This window comes from Argentina silus (assembly GCF_951799395.1).
Source record: "Argentina silus genome assembly, chromosome: 7".
Lineage (NCBI taxonomy): Eukaryota > Metazoa > Chordata > Actinopteri > Argentiniformes > Argentinidae > Argentina > Argentina silus.
The window spans coordinates 18,035,389-18,057,417 of NC_139661.1; the positions used below are offsets into that span (position 1 = coordinate 18,035,389).

Below are 22,029 nucleotides of genomic sequence, written 5' to 3' on the forward strand. Positions count from 1 at the left end.
TGCACACAGATGTGCTGTCTTCGATTTCTCCTGACTAGTCTGTCGATGAAGTCTGGATCTGCTTCGGTGCTGAAAAAGCCTGTCTGTGTAAGAAGAACTGTCATGCTCACACACACATGTTGTACGTATGGCTCCCCCAGTAAAGTGAGGCAAATGGTACTAGAGAGAGGATCCAGAAGAGTGTGTCAATCAGACAATCTGTCTACCTCTCCCATCCCTCACATAGCTACATGGTGCTTGGGTTGGTCAACTAGAAAGAACCAGAGGTGGTAATACTTGGTGCTACAATGATTGACAGACTCCTGTGGTAGGTTGTGATGTTGTCTTACTCCATATCCAGACAAAGTATATCTATGGGCCTTTTCTACATTAAAGGGAATGTCTTATACAGTATGAATGGAAACAAGGAACTATCAGAGAATACACCTTTCAAGCTAGCAAAACCGCTATTTCACTGCATCGTTATTGTACTACCCCTTTGTATGAGTCGGAAGCTATTATTGAAAATGTAGGTATTATTTTTTCATTTGTTGAAAATGTAAATGTGTATAATTATGCGAGCTTTGTTGTATACAATGGATCCCATTATGCTAATTTATGTTATTTAAATGTCCTTGGATTTTTGCAACTACACACATTTCTGTAACTTTTTAAACCAAACATCCACTTCACATCCGTGAATCCGCAGAGCATTTTTTTTGTTTCGTGTAAATTTGGGGCTCCAAAGATTTTGTTTTATATTTGTTTTTATAATCAGAACTGTACTGTATATGGACCATTTTCAATGCTCTTACACTTAACTCGTGAATGTTGACAATGTTTGTGAATGCTCTGTTCTGGTGGTCATCGGCCTCACCAACCTATAAGCTCAGAATACTGTACCTCTTACGCTCCACAGCCCAAAGTGCCTTCCGTTACTCCATACAAAAATTCTACACATAAAGCATCCCATGAGTCAGCTTACAATTATTGACATTATTGTACAGGGAAAGGAGTAGAATTCCATCGTCATGTTAATTCGTCTCAGATCTTTTGTCAGCTCAGTATTACATGTTACAGCTTCTCGTTTTCAATACTTTTCCAAGACTCATTTTCTTGCATCAACGTTCAGGTGTTCAATAAATATTTGAAACCCATGTCGATCTGCGTATTTCAGTTGCTTCTCTCTCACACATACAACGTACTCATTAAACCAGTTATAAACCTTACAGTATAGCCAGCAGCAATGACACCTTGAGATGAAGGTCAGTCTTCTGTAAAACCTCTCTCATGAATTATTCAGTTACATCGCTGCACACCCAGAGGTTTTTATTAAAGTAATTATAGTTAAGTAAAATAGCACATGCATTACTGAATATGAAAAGTCTTTCCTTTTGAAAAATGTGTGTGTAATCAGTAATTGAGCTCTTTCTGACACTTCACATCCTCACCACATGAGGCCACTCTTCCCACACTCAAAGCTCAACCTCCTCTCCAAGCCTCCAGTCATGTACTACTGTATACCATAGAACTAATGTTGTCATGAATAATCTCCAGTTTTAGCTGAACCCAGGACCAGAGCATACTCTCAACTTGATCATACTCTGGCTGCCTGTTTTATCAGATACACAAATGACGCAAATAAAGACGTTTCAGGTGATGAATTGTATTACAGCCACACAGACACATCATCTTGGACACATGGCGTGGCGACCGCCATCCACGGGCAGGTTGACCCCCGTGATGAAGGTGGAAGCATCCGACGCCAGGAAGGCAATGGCATGGGCTACCTCTTCCACCTCCCCTGGTCTGCCCAGGGCATGAGTCTGCTTACACTTCTCCAGGAACTGGTGGAGGGAGGGGCGGGGGTGGAGGTAGAGAGGTAGAGGGGTAGAGAGAGAGAGAGAGAGAGAGAGAGAGAGAGAGAGAGAGAGAGAGAGAGAGAGAGAGATTAACCTCATTCCCAGGCTATTGCACACAGCGCATATAAGCCTGGAATAACAACAACTCAAACCTGGCCTTAGTGGGAGTGAATTTACTGAGTAAAGTATTTATTATTATTTTCATCTAATCACAAGGCTGCGAGGTGTAGCTCCGGGGTTAGGAGCTAGGGGTTGTTTCTGGACAAAGGACTGAAAAGTGTAATAACTGCAGAATTGAAGTCTTAAGGTCGGGTACAGTCGGTATTGTGAACAACCATTCAATCATGGTCCTCTGTGGCTCAGTTGGTAGAGCATGGTGTTAACAACGCTTAGGTTGTGGGTTTGATTCCCGCTGGGACCATATATACTGAATGTATGCACTCACTGCAATGTAAGTCGCTTTGGATAAAAGCGTCAGCTAAATGGCATTTATGTATGTATGTATTACATGGTCTTGAATGATGTGTGCTGTACCTGAGCATACTGTTCGTCATTCAGCCCTGCTCTCTTGTGGACATCTGTTATGATCACGCCAGGACTGAAGAGGAAAGACAGCAAAGACAGTCATACACAGAAAAACACTATTTTTCACACACGACTTTGTGATGACAGTGGATGGATTAACTGTTATACAGATATGATGTGTCCCAAAATGTGCAAATGAAGTTTTTATGTAAGTTCAGGCAGGACACTAAGTCGAAGGGCGTATGCGAAACATCATCACATGATCAGGGACAAGATTTAAAAGAGTTGAGTTATGCAACACTCCACCGTGGTTAATCAGTGTAACGCCACTGGCTATGAGATTATCACATGTTGGTCGTCGTGAAATTGTATTTTATGTTGCTAAACTTCAGATGGGGTGCTATACACTACGGAGCCATCCAATTACGCCAAACTTAATATATTACCATTTTTCATTATACAATGTTAAACCGACGTAAGTGTCCTGACTGAGCTACAGGAAAACATAGACCAGACATACCAAACTGAGTTCACTCGCACTTTCTTTGATGCCAGCTCTGGAAGACAGGATGCAGTCATATGAAATAAAGGAAACAGTCATTTGAAAGAGAGAAAACCATGATATAAATGCATACAGTATGAGTATACGAAATCTATGAGAGAAAAAAAATCTCACTTACCGAGTGCTGTGCATCGTGTGAATTGGTCAATGGCAGATTTGGACATGCAATAGGCGAGGACCCCTGGGAACTACAACAAAGAAGAATTGCTTGTATCAGGAACCACAATAGACCATGTTTAAGATACTCACACGTATACAGAATGAACGGTTTATACACACAGATCGTTGGCCGTTGACACTGGATACGTTAATGATGGAACCCTTGGTCTTGATAAGGTGAGGTACACAGAGTTGTGTTAGATGGTAAACTGATCTGGAAGACATTAAAAAATAAAGTCTAAGTTGATATTTATCTAGTTAGCAGATAGCCCATGAAGTATATTCACCCACTGATATAAAGTAATACATGTTGACTTGAAAAGGATAACATTAAGTTGAGGCACCATTCAAGGAAATGAAGTTGAATCATTGGTCTTCTTTGAATTGTAATTCTAGATGTCATTCAAAAAATGAAACATACATGCATCCTTCAGTCCATGTCATATTTGGCAACTGATCCTACCTGACGTTGACGTTCATGACTTTGTCATATTGCGCTAGGTCACCTGTCTCGATGCTGCCCATTGCTAGGATACCAGCACTGTTGACCAGGACATCCAGCCTGCCGAAGTGAGCGATGGTTTTCTCTACCGTCGTCTTCACTGTGTCCTCATCTGTCAGGTCCCCTGTAACGAGCAACGGCTGGACAGCAAAGGGCATGTGTCATTCAGCTTGTTATACGTTACAAAGGTTCTCAGTTTGACAAGGCTAGTTTGTAATGAGACCAAGTTAAATTGAAATAAAATGTTACATAGTATATTTAACATGACAATAACGCATTCTCTAAGCTACCTCAGCCGCTCCAGATTCTACACACTGTTTGGCTATGTTGGTAAGGTGCTCCACGTCACGCCCGTTCAGAGCCAGCAGAGCTCCCAGTTTAGCGAACATGATGCTTGTCCCAGCCCCGATTCCCGAGCTGGCACCGGTGATAAGAGCCACTTTGCCCTTCAAAGAGGAAACCTTAAAAGAGAAATAACACAGATGAAGTTATGGCCCAGCAGCAACCCTGTTACACAATCAATATCAGTTGATGCTTCAAGACATTACGGTGTGAGGTTGGGACCCTCCACCAATGTGGCATTTTCAGGGCTTCTTCAAATAATTAATGAATTAATCATGACGAGTAATGATGAGTGAGAAAGTTACAGAGGTTAGATCAAAAGATGCTAATTATCATCCCCTAACTGTGGTGCTGATGATGTGGTGCTGTAATATGCTCACTCCTTTCTCATGATGCATTCATGATTTAGATATATTCATGTCAGTACCAACATGAATTTGAATGAACTGAGGTGTAAATATACACTGTCTCTGCTCACGTACAAAACAACGTCTCCTAGAGTCCAGACAACGTTTACCACATAGGGAAAGACATGACCCATTCTGACATTTTCACGTGGGGGGATTACAAAGCGCTTTTTTGCTCACGTAAGGAACACCATAGAAGTTTGGCGGGGACCTATATGTTTATGGTAGGTGCAATGGAGGATGATAGCCCTCTTTTATTTGCTTGCTACCCCAACTGTCTCCCAATTGCAGGCTACTGTAACTAGCAAACGTTACAACAGGTGTGGATGTTGTTCATAAACTTCATCTTGAATTAGTGCATAATACCCCAATGTCTCGGTCAGCTGTTCGCTACATTTTGGCTAGCTAATCGCGCATGTGCAGCATTTTTAAACCAATCATCGTTCAGGAATAGTGGGATGTTCACGGTCATTGTCACCCACGCCACAGGTAAATTATCGGCGTGAATCCACACATATGTAAGTTTTTTATGGCAGCCCTGGCCAACGCATTTATCTAATAAGCAGTATAAAGTAATTCTCACCTTAAAAGCGTCGTCCGTCGCCATAATGTCTATTAAAGCCCCCCAGAAATACTAAACTGTGAGATCTGATCTATCCAACCGGTCTCGTGGCTGTGCTCTGTCCGTCGACGTGTTTACGCTCCTATGAACGTCATCGAAAAGAGACCGAAATGTAGTTTCCTTGAACAAAGATCGTCGGTCCTGCCGACACACTGGACGAAACATTTATTTTTGAACAAATATCAAAGAAAAAACCATTCGTTTAATGTCTCTCAAAAACCCTTACTCAAGTTAGTTTCAATAATGGGCAACACACAGTTACTTACAAAACATTTATTTGTACAAATATAAAATACAAAATCATACATACAACCAATGTATACTCGTGGGAAATAATCCAGAAAGAGAGAGCATTGAGCACATTTCCTTAATTGAGGAAATACATTTCCAATATGTACAGCAAAACAAGACCTGTTAAACTTATTCAGCTGATTAAATGAAATAAAAGCCATTCTGTGTGTGGATTTACAAAACATTTGAATGTGGTGGGGTAATTTAGGATCAGTTTAACCTAAATTGAGACAGAATTACTTATCAAAAAAACTGATTGTGTGTGTGACTGTGTACAAGTGGATGTGCATGAGTGTTTAGTCCAGCCTAGCCGGCAAATGGGTTGGCATGGAGTGTCACATCCTTTATACGGGTGTCAGTCAGGGGCCGGAACGTCTTCTCATTGACAGGGAGTTTCTCCAGTTCATCCAGTGTTTCCAATCCATCTATTATCCTAAATGTCAACAGAGCATTAGGTTAGTTCACAGCAATAAACCAGTGTTTTCATGTGTGCATTTAGAGATTTAAAGCAAGTAACAGATTGAAGACATTGGTCCAACATCAATCACGTTGACCACAATTAGGTGGTAGAAATATACATACTTTCCAAATACTGTGTACTTCATGTCCAGATGGGGCTGTTTGGCATAGGTGAAAAAAAACTGTGAGGCGTTGGTGTTGGGGCCATTGTTCGCCATAGAAACCACACCTCGAACATTATGCTGCAGAAAAGAGATGAGACCACAGAAAACAAACAGGTGATGAAACAAACATTACAACTGCTTATATAATTAAAGAAAACAGAAATTATTTGCTCACTGTCCCATTGAAGTACTCACTTTTAGGTGCTCACTGAATTCATCTTCAAATTTCCGCCCCCAAATACTTGTTCCTCCTTTTCCAGTGCCTGAATGTAAGTAGAGAAATAAACTAAATCATCTGTTTTCCAAATAAAGAGGCGGTCTTTGGGTTGTGATACTGGCAATTCATCAGACACGTTACCTATATGACATGTACTCGATGTTAACACACACAGTTTCAATATTGACATTGTGGAAGCTACCTGTAGGGTCTCCAGTCTGAACCATGAACCCTTTGATGTTCCTGTGGAAGATGCTGCCATTGTAAAAGCCGCTGGCACACAGGGCAAGGAAGTTCTGCCAATATACAAGAAGTGTTAGTGCAAGGTATTAACTAAAGTAAATCCATATACATGTATGAGTTGTTCTTCGATAAAGGTCGTTGAGATCAGTAGGTTGGGGATGGCTTCTTTCCTGCCAGCCCACTACCACACCTGATCAAACTACTCTAATGCTTTATGATTATTGATCTGTTGAATCAAGTAGGATAGTGCTTGGAAAGACCAACAGCCGGCTCAACTCTGTGGGTCTCAGATGAACAATGGTAAGACTGATTCGTACATACATCCTGATTGAGTTATGAGACGCTTTGTTGTCTTGATGTTACTCACCTCACATGATCTTGGGGAACGTTCACAGAAGAGCTCGATCTTTAAATCCCCAAGGTCTGTGTGCAGAGTCACTGCCTACACAAATATGAAGTATTAGGTCTGATAATCACAAAAACAAAAGCCACGTACTCTTTACAATAACAGTACATTACCACCTACCTAGCAACGTTAGCAGCCGAACTATATCAATGGCTCAACATCAACCAATTATGACGATATGCGTCATCTCCATTACCATGTATATATTCAAGAATGTATATTTTAGTCTAATAACAATGAAACGCTCAATAACTTTAGAAAACAGGGTTTACCATGATGCTGAGTCCAATACGCGCTTGATGATCAGATGGTGTGTCATGGAAATAAATCCGACTAGAAAAATATACTAGAGTAATATGTTCCGGACCAACTTATCTGACCTACTATACTAAAGTCTACCATATCACACTGTAGGACACTGATATAGACTCATATTAAACTGTCCACTGTGAAATATTCTCTACTATATTTTTTTTGGTCAGCTGAAATCAAAAGGAAAAAAAATAAAATCAGAAAGCAAAACATCAAATGAGACAAGTATTTGTGCATAATCAAGTTTATTATTATATTATTTCATGAAATGCATGGTAGGTAATGGAAGAGGGGACTGCTGACCCCTCGGGGAAGTTAGATCACATAGGCAGTTCACATTATTCATGCCATACAAACAAAAAAGCAAAGTTAATTTCCTCATTTTTTTTATTGAAATGTTGAAATACTTTTGGCAACAAAGTAAAGACTTGTACTACACAGGCTACCATACAGTCAGTGTATCTGAATGCAAAAGGAAATAAGTGTTGCGTTTCTTAAATAAAGCAATTCTGTGGAAAAAACATGGCTCCATATTAATACTTGGGGAGGGTAATCATTAAGATTGAAATAACAAAGAATCAGAGGGAATGACGTGTGTGTGTGTGTGTGTGTGTGTGTGTGTGTGTGTGCGTGTGTGTGTGTGCGTGTGTGTCCCTAACCCACATAATCTATATGAGCCACAATGGGAAACATATAAACACTGGTGGAACAATAACAATACATCATAATACACAAAAGACAAACAAAATGTCTGTGAGTGTTGTATGACAGCTGAAAGTCAAAAGTAGTTTTCTTCAAATAAGTCTGTCATTTAATTTCGAACCAGCAATTAATATTGAATACACTAATATGAACTATAAAATATTTCAAAATATAGAAATATAAAAATGTGTTGTATTCCAACTATTTAAATAACGTTTTTAAAAAAATTAGTGTTATAAAAAAAATAGGCAATTAAAGCAACAAAAAAAGAAAAGAAATAGAAAATAAAAGGATAAAACTGAATGTCAATTTCCTGAGAAAGTTTTAGTGAACTATAATGATAGCTGTCAATACTGAGGAAAATAAAGTATATTCTTTTTTTCCAAAATGAATATAACACTTAAGTATTGCCCATTTACCACTCAATGATACCATACATTTTCAAAACATAAAAGCCTAGACATCATCAGAATTATTTTCAAAGAATTCTTAATATCTATTATTATAAAAAAAATAGCAATAAGAGTGGCTTTAGGATGATTCAGTGAGTTACAGTAGATTGGGGATTCTAAAAATAAAAGAGGATTTGTGTGACGACACAACTCACCAACACTCTGCACACTGACTGCATAGTTTCCATGGTGACAACTGACTTGCAGTACTGTTCTACAGGGCATAGGGACCAGACCAGGGGAGGCCAGTGGAGGTAGAAATCGGAGGAAGGGCACATTGTAATGCATGGAAGGGAATCAGCACCGTTCCATGCATGAGGTCATCCTCTGATTTCTACCTCCACTGGAACAGACACACTTTTATCAAGACACTTCACACTCGCAGTATTGAAGCATTATCTAATGTTAATTGTCTCACTATGTTGCATACATACTTACATCATTGAATTAAGACATGTACATCTCCCAACACCATGAAATCATAGTATTTGATTGTCTACATTAGTGCATTGCTGTATAAATGTGCATCTTATAATAACCTCTAAAGAACATCAATTGCACAATGTGTACTTGTGTATCTGCCAGACTGTGATGCACGGTTATCCTCTTAGATGATTTCATCTAGTGCAAAATAAAACAAAAAAATAAAACATTTTTATAGATAAACATCCCTTAATCTACTTGACTTCTCGTTGTCATATCGCCTATCTTGAACTGAATGTGAAAGTTCCCATGCCATTTAAAAAAAAACAAAAAAAACAAATCTATTTTGAGGAATAGTATCAACCTTTGGCTGAAAAGAACAAAGGTAGTATTGCACTCAGTATAAGCGACATACAGTGCTTTAAAATAGCTTTACAGATACATGGCTTTATTGTAGCCATCATTCCTATGATGTAGTTGTTTGCCCTTTAGTTATATGGCTACTGTCCAGATTGTGTTCATTTCTATATCCACAGTTGAGTCCACTGAAGCACTAACCACTGTGGTATATTTCCGGTCTCAGGACAAGCAAAGGATCCTTTTTTTGCGTGTTTTCTGCTGTGTCAGAGGCATGCACTGACCTTGCATACAGCAAGTCCTCATTCAACAAGCCTCATTCAAATTTTCAGACAAAGAATTGAATTTTACTCCATACAAATAAAACAGAATTTGACAATCAAGAAATGAAATGACACAGCCGAAATGAATGATCTTAACTGAAACAGTCAGTAAAAGCTGGTTTATCTGCAGCACAAAAAACTTTACAGTACTGCATCAACACTAATGAACAGTAGTAGCAACTTAGCTTATGGCACCAAGACACAAAGGACCAATTCATAACTCAATTTAGGATTCATTCCTTAGTTCTGGAAATGAAAGTAATGTCAGAGTTCTGAGATTCCTGCTCATTGTGATGGCTTTGATGGCTCTCAATAAGAAATGAATAAGAATGTTTATGCACCACCCTGCAGGTGGTGCAGGTTCTAATGACTTGAGCTAAAGGCCTAAGAAAAGGCCAAGAACGACCATCCGATTTAATTCCTGGCATTTGTCTATACAGCTCAGGTGCTGACCACTGTAGGGTGGTGTATGAGGTGGATATACTGGGTGCATTGTAATTAATTGATCCCTGACAACATAAATAGATTGACAATTTAAGGCAAATCTACTCAACACCAATAAAACTGTTTAAAATAAAATTAAAGGCTTACCCAACCTTACTGGCATAGATCATTCTTTTTATAATTTATACTGTATGTACAGTAATAATCTTAATGTTATTTACTCTTAGTAAAATTCATATAATTGAGCTTTAGCTGCAAATTTCAGTGCATATGCTGAGGAGTGTTGGAAACGGACAATTTTAAGCCTTAGTAGTTTGATAACAACACTGATAAAGTCAAAACCTCTTGTGCATCGTTCACTGGATAGAAAGGGTACACGTGTGCTGAACATATACTAGGTGAATATAACAGCCAGCAGCTATGTTGGCGTATTGTGTTTCTCTGTAAACCATGTCAACTAAAATGTCAGTGAACAGGCAATTAACATACTGTACAATGCAACACTTCAACATTATAATTAAACTGGGCCCAATTAAGACTTGAACATTCTCTATTGAATATCAGCCTAATTTTCTCCTTTAAATTTATGTGTAGGTGATCGTACTGTAATGAGCACAAGAACAGAGCCACGGGATATCCTTCCTGTTCTTGCTGGTAGCAGCTCCCATCTCCCATGGCACAAATTGAGAGTGGATAACTTGTAAGACCTACTGTACTGTATTGTATAATATATGAGGGTGTTAGGACTAAACAGGATAATATACCCTATCTGTCACCTGTATCACTACTAATACACTGTCCACCTGCTGAAGCATTTCAGGGCTGATAACTCAATCCTCCAGTCCATTCTCCTGCATTAATATTGCATTTGCAAACCTCACATGAAACACCTCTCATCATCTCATTCGAAACTCACACATTTTGTAAAACAAACACTTTTTTTCTTTCTCAATGTCTCTCTCTCTTTCTCTCTGTGTGTTCAAAATTGTCTGCTGAAGTAGACTTACATTTTTTTTTTTTTAATAATAATAGCATGGCGGTGGGACAATAGCTTACATTTCCTTAAAGACCAGCCCTGAATTACAGTGAGAGCAGGGCCTGCTTCGTTAGCGAGCTGTCTGAAGTCTGTGCATTGCAGTCCTCGAGGTGCCAGGCCAGGGGCATGACTGTGTTAAGACTCCAGTCTGTTCAGGCCTGCTCCTTGTCAACTTTCCACAGTTGCTCCTTGACCTCTGTGGGGAGGGTGTTGAAGAGGTCCTCCTCGACAACAAGCCCGGTCCTCTTCAGCTGCTTGCACTCCCCCAGCTCCACTGGCAGGCACTCGAGCCTGTTTCCTCTCAGCTCCAGCTGGGTCAGCCCAGTCAGCTCCCCGAAGCGTGAGGGCAGAGACTGCAGGCAGTTATTCCCCAAGTTCAGAGTGCGGAGCTTTTTACACTGGAACAACTCATTGGGCAGGGTCTCGATCTAGGCAAGGCAAGGCAAGGCAAGTTTATTTATATGACATATTTCATACACGGAGGCAATTCAAAGTGCTTTACATAAAATAGATAAAAAGGAAAGATAAAAATAAAAAAAGCATAAAAAGCATAAAAGACATTAAAAAAAATAAATAATAAAAGTCACAGTGCATTTTAGGGTCAGGTCACAATTATTAGCAGCAATTTAGTTTAAAGAGCATAATAAAAAAATAATAAAAAAGCATAAAAGACATAGTGCTTCCTCTAGGAGAGGAACTGGAAGGAGAGACGGAAGAGAAAAAGCAAACGCTCAGCTGTCAAGACTCATAATCAAGGACAATTAAACACACACAAATATTGTCACAATCAGGAAATATGCTAATTATAGTTTATCACAACTTTTTCACTCAAAACAGGCTAAAAACGAAATAACTCACTCTGTTGGCTGTCACTGCCAAGTACTGAAGATTCTGGAGGAACCCGATATCTGCTGGGATGTAGGTAAGATTGTTGTGACTCAGGTCAAGAAAGCGTAGCTTGCGACAATAGAACAGCTGGCTTGGTATCTTCTCAATCTTGTTCCTGTTCAGGTAGAGCCTCTCCATGTTAGTCAAGGTGCCAATCTGGATGGGAATATAGGCAATCTGGTTATACCAGAGTTTAAGGCAGACCAGCCTGTGCAGGTGCTGGAAGCTGATGATCTCCTCGATAGTCTTCAGGTTGTTGTCCTTCAGGTCGATCTCCTGCAGGTTGTGCAGGCTGAAGATGGAGTGTGGGATGCGTTCGAGGTCGCAGCGGATCAGCTCCAGCTCTGTGAGGTTCATCATCTTCTTCAGGCTGTTGAGCACCATCAGTTTGGTGCCCTCGTTGTTGACGGACAGCTTCTGGAGGTGGACGCCCACATCGGTCACCACCTGAGGTAACTTGGTCAGGTTGCTCTTCAGCCGGAGGACCTTGAGCCTCTTGAGTTCCCGTAGCCCGTCGATGACAATGTAGCGGTTGTTCTCCGCACTGAGGTTCCCCGTCAGGTGGAGCTCGCTCAGGTTCTTCAGGCTGTAGATCCACAGAGGGATCTCCTTGATGTCCGTGAACTTGATGTGCAGGGATTTCAAGTTCTCCCGCAGGAAAGCCAGAGCCGGGGCTTCGATTTTGGCCGGCGTGTGGTAGAGCCACATCTCTTTGAGGTTGACCAGCTGGGCAATGATTGGGGGGATGGTGATGTCGGGGATGAGCTCCAACTTGAGAACCTCCAGCTCTATCAGGTCGAACACCGTGTCCGGAATCCCACTCAGCATAAAGAGATGCAGCTCCAGCTTCTCTTGGGAGTTCTTGGTGATCCTCTGCCTCAGTTTGTCCAGAGTCCACTCATTATTGAGGTTGAGCTGCCGGAGCTTGTTTTCACTCACCTCCGAGAGGAAGACCGCGAAGCGTTTAGAGTAGAGAGGGTCATACTGGTCTATCATGTGCAACATGAAAGCAAAGTCGTTCTTCACATCGGGTATGTCGCTATAACTGCTCTCTTCTCGTATAGACTCGAAGGAGTATTTCTTTAGCGAGCGACGTAGCATCCAGCACAGGGTGTACATGCAGATAACGCCATAAACTACCACTAGGCTGATGTAAAAACAGGCTAGGATTTTAAAAAGTGTGGCCAGAGGATGGGCACAACGGTACATCCTATAACCTGTAAGGCTCTCTATATCCACACTACAGTCTACGCTGAACTGAATATTTTGCACATAATACCCTGTATAGCAGATTATCAAAATGAACTTGATGACTTTGATTATGGTCTGTCTGATGTACAGTCGGTAGACAATGTCTCCCTCTTCCACATGAATGCGGAACTTCTTCACCTTTTCAAACAGGGCTTTTGCCTGTTCGCCCTCTTTCTTGTCTAACACGCCTGTCTCTGTACGGTCCACAATGCCCTGCTCAAAGCGTGACTTTGTCCTCTGGAGCATGGGGACGCTGGCCTCTACGTCCTCACTGACACATGAGGCTTTCTTGTCCATGGAGCCGTTCATCTTCTGTGGTTTTGGATCGCTCTCCTCCACCACTGTCTCAGACAGTGCCCTGGTGGTCCAGGGGGAGTCGAAGCACTTCAGCAGGATGGACACAAAGTGCTCCAGTTTGGAGCTAGTCCGGGGAAATTTAAACCAAAAGTTGCTGCAAGCTAAAAAGATGAGCGTATGCAATAGCACCAGATAGGGGAAGTACTTGGCGAACCAGTGCAGCCTGTTCTCGTAACACACGGCATCCACGTAGTTGTACTGGTGTCTGTCCAGGTCGTACTGAATCCCGGTGGGCTCCAGGACCAGCGGGGGGACGAGGCTCGTGTTGAAGTACTTCTTGCAGGTCTTGTTGACCACCCACTTGCAGGGCAAGCAGATCATCTTGTCCTGGGTGACCTGCAGCGTTCCCCCGAACACTGCGATCATGAGCATGACAATGGAGATGTAGTCTGTGAACACATCCCACCATGGCTTCAGGATGCGGTACGCAGGCTGGCAGTCTACAAAGTAACGAAGCTCAGTGATGGGGATCATGGTTTACCTGTGAAGAGAGGCGAGAATAATGGTTAGCCTACTTAGTTGATTACAAAACATATTGACCTAGGCTACTGCCATCACTAATAACTTGGTCTTAATTTAAAGCACTGAAAGTAGTATTGTTGTGAAATCATTCCTTCTACTATATTCTAAGGAAGGAAGCGTATGTACCACATTGCCTATTCACACAGTTGGCAATCGATAGCAGCATCATGCATAAAAGGTCATGCATCAGAACATTCCAAATTGTTTATTTGACAGATGTTGCAGTTAGTGAATTAGACTCTTGCATGTTCGAACACCTGAATCTCCCATGGAGTGCACTGGGTTTGCTACAACGCTATTGATTTTACCACTGTTAAAACGGTCCAATTAATCTAGCTTCAAACGGGTAGGTATTGGACAGAATTGTATTACCCTGGGAAACAAACCATGTTTTTGAAGATCAAAAGCAGTTTACCGGTAATCTAATTTATCAGGGGTGAGATTAATAAGTAAGTGTGTGGTCCATCTTGTAAATAATTTAAAATATAAAGACACAGTGTGAAAAAGCTGGCCCTGCTCCTAGTTGGCAAGTCATATTTTTTTTCAAGTTTATAGGCAGCACAAGACAGTAGATGTGTTTGCATAACAAAGCTCTGAGGTAGATTGCATAACAAAGTGAATATGAATGTAAAACACCCCTGCATAGATTGAGACAAAGCTGACAGAAAATCGAAAAAGGAAAAAAAAGTAACAAAAGCACACATTGAGTCAGTAGTTCACTGACCTTTATAAAAAATACTTACAAAACCTGGAGAAAGGTATAACAAGTCTCCATTAGCATACATGCTCTATTACACAGATAGACAAAGGCAGATAGGCAGATGGACAGACAGACAACCCTCCAACATGGCATCATGCAACCTCTCACTTCTGTACATAGTCTTTACTACCGTCACACTCCTACAGAAGATCTTCCGTTTTGGCTTGTTTGGTCCAAACAAAACCCACCGCCGGGGACAGCCACCTTGCTTGCTTTCTTGTTCTCTATTCTTAGCCATTTCCGATAATAATACCCAGGGTATTGTCTCCCGCGGCCTTGAGGAGCGACTCCCTGACCTTCAGGAGGAGATCCTGTTTACCTTAGAGGAGGCACTGTCTCCAGCCCCTGTCTCCCTGGAACGCTGCTTTACCCTCACCTAGTGGCCTTCCTCTCACTCACTCACTCAAAACCAGGAGTTGGCACTCATCGCGGCCTCTGCTCAGTAAGGAAGATAAGGCGACAGATTTCCTGTGGAGACTCCTCGTCTGCAGCTTCATCAAAGGAGTTGTTACACTTTCTACGAATCCCACTAGTCACCATTTTCAGAGAAACACACATAAATAAAAAAATAAAAAAACTAGCAGTTGGCAGTGGATGAATCTTTGAATAATGACATTTCATTAAATGAATACATTTATCTGCGGCACTCTTACCACCGTGTTATCTGTACTCCAGTGCCTGGTGATGTAGTTGGTGGATGTCCCACTGTGTGTGAACCCATCTATCTTCATGAGCCCAAGTCTCTCTCATCGCCATGGGGATGGGAAGAGGATCTAAAAAAGAAAAGAAAAAAAAGGAAAGGAAATGAAAGGGGAGTTTAATATGAGCAACTCTTTTGGTGTCTACACTTGTGGCACTCAGAGTAAATCACTTGGCAAGATGATTGGAATTGTACACTTATGATGGGCGCAAGTGATGCCCCAATCTAATGTTGAAATTACATGATCGGCATGATGTTCTGTAGGTAGCTAGTTATGACATACATTTTACCACTTCACTTAACACATTAGGATAATAATACATGGGGGGTGGGGGGGGGGGGCATAGCTGGCTTACTGGCACAGTGTCAGGCTGATGATGAGTATTGAGCAAGAGAAGTAGATTGATTCATACTACAGCTGGATGGCTGCTAATTACTTTTGTGAGTTGTAATCAAATTCAAGCGGCACCCAATCTCTGAGGTGGGGTTTACCAGAGATGTGCGCTAGAACACACCTAGCTGGCTAACGTTAGCCTGCTGTCAATGGGGCTCCAGCAACATGACATGATAAGTGCTGTACAAAGCTAACATCTCACTGCCAATAAATTAACAAAACATCTCTGTCAAATAACAACCAACCATATCAGACTACTTACAATTGCTTGCTATATGACCAACATACACGACTGTCAACTAGCTAACTTGACTGTAGTTCGCTAGCTAGGTCTGCTAGCTAACTGCCTGGCTAAGCTGACCGGCTAGATCTAGTTAGGGTTAGCTGACATTTTTAGCTTGTTATCCTAGCTTCAGTCCCCCAACCAAATAAATCTGCCACACTGTTTGATGACAAACTAGCTAGAAAAGCTAACGTTGCGGTTCAGTTTCTTAGAGATTTAAATAACACACTCACTTAGTCTGCAGGGTCCACTGCCAGGCCGACGAGCTAACACCACCAGCTAACACAAAAAATATATGTTGGTGCGCCGCTGCTGCTAACTGCTGTTGTCTCCAGTCCATCTGTCATTGCAGACAACAATATCCTACACGCCGGTCCGATAGGTGGTGCTAATGCACTTATATCACTATTATGAAACCTAGGAAGTACCCCTTGTCATTACAACAACACTGGGAACCCATGCCTGCGACTGTTAACTGTCAAGAATGCTGTCACTGAACAATCTACGGATTATTTGGACATCTCATGCTCTCCAGCATTCAAATAAATTACTGGCAAATAGACAATGCTTGTCAAAGTTTTCCTACGCAACGCTATGCAACTCCAGCATCACCTTCAACTGTAAGGGCACGAGTCAGAGCAAAACAGGTTTCAGACTATTCAACGAAAGTATAGTGAAACACACAGCTAATGTCAATTCGTCAAGGACTTTCAGCACAGCCTATGTGAAGCTAAACTGTTGGAACTGCAAACAGCCTGTTGAAGAAAGTCCTGCGTTCTTCTGTTTGTCTTGCAAAGTCATCCAGCCTCCTAATGAAGGGGACTCTTTTTTCCAGATCATGGGCTGGTGAGTCATGTGACATATGTAACATTTCAGATGCGTGATATCGCATAATATTGTGCAGTAGCTTCATTCACACCATGTCCATGCGTTGTTTCAGTCATTTGAAAACCACAGGCATAGACACAGACAGTGCTCTGTACCTTACTGTACCAAGGCACAATGCACTGGTTACTTAACCTGTCCTTATATATTTTCAGTGACCAGGCCTTTACACTGGATACCCAGAAGCTGCAGAAAAGATATTTGCTGCTTCAACGGTCTCTACACCCTGACAACTTCAGCCAGAAAACTGTGGTACAGAAAGAGCTTGTCATTTGATAATAGTGCAATAGGGCTGGGACTAGGGTGGGGTCTCTGGTATTAAGGCCGGGATTATGGTTTTATAAATAGTTTTCAGAAAGGTCAGTGAGTTAGAGCTTGAGCTAGGCTAAGAGCTGGAACTACAGTAGGCCTAAGTCTGGAGCTAGGCCTAGGTCTGGAGCTAGGCTTAGGTCTGGAGCTAGGGTTAGGGCTGGAGCTAGGGTTAGGGCTGGAGGTAGGGTTGGGGCTAAAGCTAGGGTTGGAGTTAGGGTTACAGTTGGAGCTGGGGTTTGAAGTAGGGTTAGGGCTGAAGCTAGGGTTAGGGCTAGAGGTAGGGTTGGGGCTAAAGCTAGGGTTGGAGTTAGGGTTACAGTTGGAGCTGGGGTTTGAAGTAGGGTTAGGGCTGAAGCTAGGGTTAGGGCTGGAGGTAGGGTTGGGGCTAAAGCTGGGGTTGGAACTACAGTAGAGCTGGAGTTAGCATTAGGGATGAAGCTATGGTTGTAGGGCTGAGCTGGGGTTAGGGTCAGGTTAGCGGATTTAACATCTGAACCTACCAGCCTGACCGCTTGTGCAAGGGTAGGAGGGTCAGGTTAGCGGATTTAACATCTGAACCTACCAGCCTGACCGCTTGGGCAAGGGTAGGAGGGTCAGGTTAGCGGATTTAACATCTGAACCTACCAGCCTGGCCGCTTGGCTGAGGGTAAGTGTTTGGCTAGGCTTAGGAGTTTGAAGGGGGAGGTGAAGACTAGGCTCAGGCTCCTGTGTATATGATGTTGGATAATAATGTAAAGGTGTGGCAGTCATCTGTAGATTAATCCAATTTAATTTAAGTAATCTTTATACTCAGATTACATATAGTGCAGTTATCATTAGATCAGTTGACCTTCATTGTTACTCAGTGGGAGTAAAAGAAAAACAAGCTTTCATCATTTCCTCCACCACAACCAAACCAAACCAGTTCAGCACTCACTTCAGATTATATTATTAATCAGCACCTCTGGCTATGCCTATAATTGGACTCGTTCTAACCCTTTGGGGGTAATCAACCGGACGGGTCATTAGTAATACAAGGTTATACAAGATGCTGCATTGGCTCAGATGTAGGTAAAAAGACAGTGCTACGTACTTAGCAGCCCCACTGGCCACCACCAGAGGCTATTGAGTCTCCCTGGAGTTGACAGGCCTGACAGCTGCAAATGTTCTCAGCCTGCGAGAGCCTTCTCTAAGCTCTCTCTCCCCTCCCTTGTCCCATATGTCACATCTCACTCACACATTGATGTGTCCCAAACCACTCCACTATAAAGGAGGGGCAAGATCTGCCGAGAAATCCAATTATCGACATCACCCTGAATTTGGCTTTTGCAAAATGAGTGCCTTGAAGGCATATTCAAAGACAAAAGGCCATTGTGTGAAATAACTCACTGGGAAATATTTCCCAAGCCTTTCCCACATTGTGACAGTTAGATTGGTAAGCCTAGATGTGTTGAAGGTGTTTATTTATGTCCGATGACGTCCCATTGCCGTCTGTTTATCCATGAATTCATGAAGGCCAATGCATGTCATTTTTTATAACTGTTTTTAACGTGGCATACAGGCATACCTACTAAAAATCTTTCTTTTTTAAACTTTTAAAATGATATATTTTCTTTTGACAGAAAGAACAGGAGTATTCAGAGTACCAGTCAGCTCTAGTGAACAAAGCCTACACTACTCTGCTCAAGCCTTTGAGTCGTGGCCTTTACATGGTGAGTTTTAGATGTTTCCAGAATGTGCTTTCTTGTTGTTAAGGTTGTGGTTCGTCTTAAATTGAGGGATTAAATTAAGAGACTCTGAATTTGTGTTAGCATCTGTATTTCTTAGTTTGTTGTTTCTAATTACTTCCCAGTGGGTGCCAGTGGACGTGTAGGCCACATGACCCCGTTAGCTCCCTCAGTGTCTGAAATGAAAAGTTTGAATTTGTCTTATTTGACACTTGCTGTTCCGTTTCAGCTAGAGCTGAAGGGCATACATCTGGGTGAGGGGACTGACACTGTCGATCCCTTGTTCCTACTTGAGTTGATGGAGATCAACGAGGCCCTGGATGAGGCACAGAGCCGGGAGGAAGCCAACCATATCGGCCTCTCCATGAAAGGTTTGGGTTAAAAAAGTGCTTTTATTGATGTTTTACCTGCAGAAGTAAGTTCAACAAAATGGGTCAGTGCAAATGATGATGTTGGTATGCTCAATCTCATCGATATGATTTTAATAAATAACAAGGAAAGCAAGCAGTACAGTATTTAGAACATTGTAGCCCACCTATAATAGGATGTTCAATGTAAACAGGATGTGATATGTGTTTAAACCTAACTGTATCTCTCTTACTCTCAGAGAAATTGAAAGACTTGACTGTACAGATAGATGCATCGCTGTGCAAAGGTACCGCCCTCAGATTATGTTTCTCTCCCGCCCACTCACTTTGTGTTCACTGTGATGCTTTCACGTTGTTGACTCATATGGCTGAACTTTCTTTGTCACATCTTGTCTTTGTTTAAACAGGAGAGCTTCAAGCTGCCAAAGCACTTCTTGCCAAAATGAAATACTTTGCAAACATTGAAGAAAAGGTGAAGGCAAAACTTTCAGAGTTCATGTAATGTAAACTGCTGGCTCCTTTTGACATTTCCTGGATAATTTTACAGTTGTTTAGACTGTTTACGATACCACATTTATATTGCACATTTTAGATATGTATTTACATTCAAGTTTCAGGTATAACAATAAATATCAAGCATTTTGTGCTGACACATTGCTATATTCTCTTTTGTATGTTGCTCAATTGAAACATGAAATACAATAGGACAACATTGGATAATAGTATAATAATATAATATAATAATAATAATAATATAATGTATTATCCTCTGTACTCTGTGCTTTTTATCTGTACAACTTTAAACCACAAAATAAATACATCTAATGTTAAGCTTTTCATTGGATAATGACCTCTAGAGACGTCTGTAGCCACACATTAACATCGGACGTTTAATCAAATTAAGTTAAACCAAAAACATAATTTGATATGACAGAACGGTAATTACTATTGCACAGGAGGTTTATATGATTATCCTGCTTATCAGTTCAGCGTTTATCCTGTCTAGGTGTCTCATAGCAACTTGAGTGAGAATATACCTCAAATAACCTGTAGAGGGAGACATACCACTTTGAAAATACAATATGAAGAAAGGCAAGAACAATCCTCTGTCTGAATCAAAAATATGCCCTTCACAGAATTAGAAAGTGATTTTGAATTATGTATATATGCAACATATATATGTAACCCTCACCTCCCTCTAACTGCAGCAGTTTGAAATCCAGCCACCATTTATTCATGCTTTAATGGACCTCAAGATAATGCTGTGATTTTATGTCATTTGTACGATCTATTAGGAAAATGACTCCTAAATCAAGACACAGGCATACAAGGTCACATGAGAAACTATCGGACACAAGCACCATGACATTGGAGACCGATTAATTAGGGAATGAAAGGATCACACATCTGAAACTGTGACATTAGAGAGCACAGACTCCTTTACCCAGATGTATTCGGCTTCAAACAGAAAGCCGTGTAACGCCACAGGAATATTTTTAGAGCCGCTGGGAGCATCGTTCTGTAACAGGTCTTGACTGGTTGTTTATTAAGTCTGGAACAACAATGTCATGTGTTGGAGTTTTCCACAGAGGAGATGCAGTTTTCCTAATACGTGTGGATAGACAGTGAATTAAACAGGGCCCACCCACCGCAGGGAGACTTGCAGGCCTATTTATTATTCATGGCGTAATCGGAAGGCATCTACGGCGCCTCTAAATTAATGAGAAATTGTGATCGACCAACTCTGAGGCCACTGCTGTCTCCCAGGACTCTTTGAAATTGAGTTTGAAAGAGAAGGGGTGTGCGTGTGTGTGTGTGTGTGTTCGGGGTGGGGGGGGGGGGTGTGGGGGGCAAGACTAACTGCAGCTGCGAAATTGACTTGGATGGGAATGCATGGCCAAATGAACTAGGTACATGTGTGGTTATAGATTAAGCCCAGGTGCACAGGCTTAGCTAGCAGCAGAGCAAAAAGGATTGGAGCGAAATATCCATATATTTATTTCTGCAGCTTTTGGCACTTGGGCTTAGCATGAGTAGGAAAACATTTGGGCACTGCTTGCGTGTCTGCCTAATCCATGCGTCTGATCCTTGGTGTTGCTGTTGGTACACGGAGGGTTACCTGTAGTTGTTTATGTGTTTATGTATGTGGTTCTTAAGTCTCTTAACAGTACTGCTCCTCAGTGCTGTCTCTCCTTATAAAGGAGGTGTCCCAACAAATCATGTGATGAAACATACGAACAAATTCAAACACATTGTTCTCCTCTTGGCGATCAGTAACTGTTGCTTGCCCAGGAACAGTAGCCTAGGGTCCATCTCTCCATGGCTTGCTGTGAGAAAACAGAACAGGGACTCCTGGCATATACTGAGCCTCTAGGGCAAGGACAAGAAATACTCTGACAATTGGAGGAAGATGAATCTGGTCCTCTGGCTCATGAGTGTGAATTGTGTTTCTTCGCAGCCCACCAGTCCTTCGCTGTTCACCTTATCATGTGATCATCTCTCTGTCAGTGTCCTACTTGACTGCTGCGATGATTTCTGATACCTTGATACAGAGACTTCCGTGGCTTGAATATGGCACAATTTATTCGCCCTTCTTTGTCTCTAGACTACTGTGTCATTCTGCTCACTCCTGCCCTGGCCATGAGGCCCCACGGTATTGGGCTATCAGAGGAGAACTCCTGCCAGTACTGGACCAGGCTTGCCATGCTTCTGTTTTGTAGAGGCCCTGCCCGCATTGTGCTCTGCAATTATTTTGAACATGTTTTGATCTCTATTTGAACTGGATGCGTGCCTGTTCTCCTAATGTGGAACATG

At 41.7% G+C, this 22,029-nt stretch overlaps 4 protein-coding genes across 4 annotated transcripts; 1 reads left to right on the forward strand and 3 right to left on the reverse strand.

Moving 5' to 3' along the window:
- Positions 1-1,298: 1,298 nt before the first annotated feature.
- LOC310807194 (3-oxoacyl-[acyl-carrier-protein] reductase FabG) lies at positions 1,299-5,045 on the reverse strand. Its single transcript, XM_083673545.1, has 8 exons — positions 4,922-5,045; positions 3,880-4,050; positions 3,551-3,729; positions 3,208-3,301; positions 3,047-3,116; positions 2,887-2,923; positions 2,376-2,439; positions 1,299-1,826 (listed from the first exon to the last, which is right to left on the reverse strand). Exons 1-8 carry the CDS (start codon positions 4,943-4,945, stop codon positions 1,668-1,670), a joined length of 798 nt encoding a protein of 265 aa, XP_083529671.1. The 5' UTR covers positions 4,946-5,045; the 3' UTR covers positions 1,299-1,667.
- A 173-nt stretch (positions 5,046-5,218) lies between these two features.
- On the reverse strand, positions 5,219-7,047 carry ppil3 (peptidylprolyl isomerase (cyclophilin)-like 3). The gene is made up of 6 exons (XM_083672710.1): positions 7,013-7,047; positions 6,702-6,776; positions 6,294-6,387; positions 6,070-6,137; positions 5,834-5,952; positions 5,219-5,684 (listed from the first exon to the last, which is right to left on the reverse strand). The coding sequence occupies exons 1-6, from the start codon at positions 7,013-7,015 to the stop codon at positions 5,558-5,560; spliced, it is 486 nt and encodes a 161-aa protein (XP_083528836.1). The 5' UTR covers positions 7,016-7,047; the 3' UTR covers positions 5,219-5,557.
- A 1,897-nt stretch (positions 7,048-8,944) lies between these two features.
- Positions 8,945-16,280, reverse strand: lrrc8ab (leucine rich repeat containing 8 VRAC subunit Ab). Its single transcript, XM_083673910.1, has 4 exons — positions 16,178-16,280; positions 15,221-15,340; positions 11,648-13,766; positions 8,945-11,217 (listed from the first exon to the last, which is right to left on the reverse strand). The coding sequence occupies exons 3-4, from the start codon at positions 13,757-13,759 to the stop codon at positions 10,942-10,944; spliced, it is 2,388 nt and encodes a 795-aa protein (XP_083530036.1). The 5' UTR covers positions 13,760-13,766; positions 15,221-15,340; positions 16,178-16,280; the 3' UTR covers positions 8,945-10,941.
- Positions 16,281-16,394: 114 nt separating this feature from the next.
- On the forward strand, positions 16,395-20,017 carry hscb (HscB mitochondrial iron-sulfur cluster cochaperone). The gene is made up of 6 exons (XM_083672954.1): positions 16,395-16,790; positions 16,985-17,081; positions 18,743-18,832; positions 19,077-19,218; positions 19,455-19,502; positions 19,623-20,017. The coding sequence occupies exons 1-6, from the start codon at positions 16,429-16,431 to the stop codon at positions 19,715-19,717; spliced, it is 834 nt and encodes a 277-aa protein (XP_083529080.1). The 5' UTR covers positions 16,395-16,428; the 3' UTR covers positions 19,718-20,017.
- Positions 20,018-22,029: the final 2,012 nt, after the last annotated feature.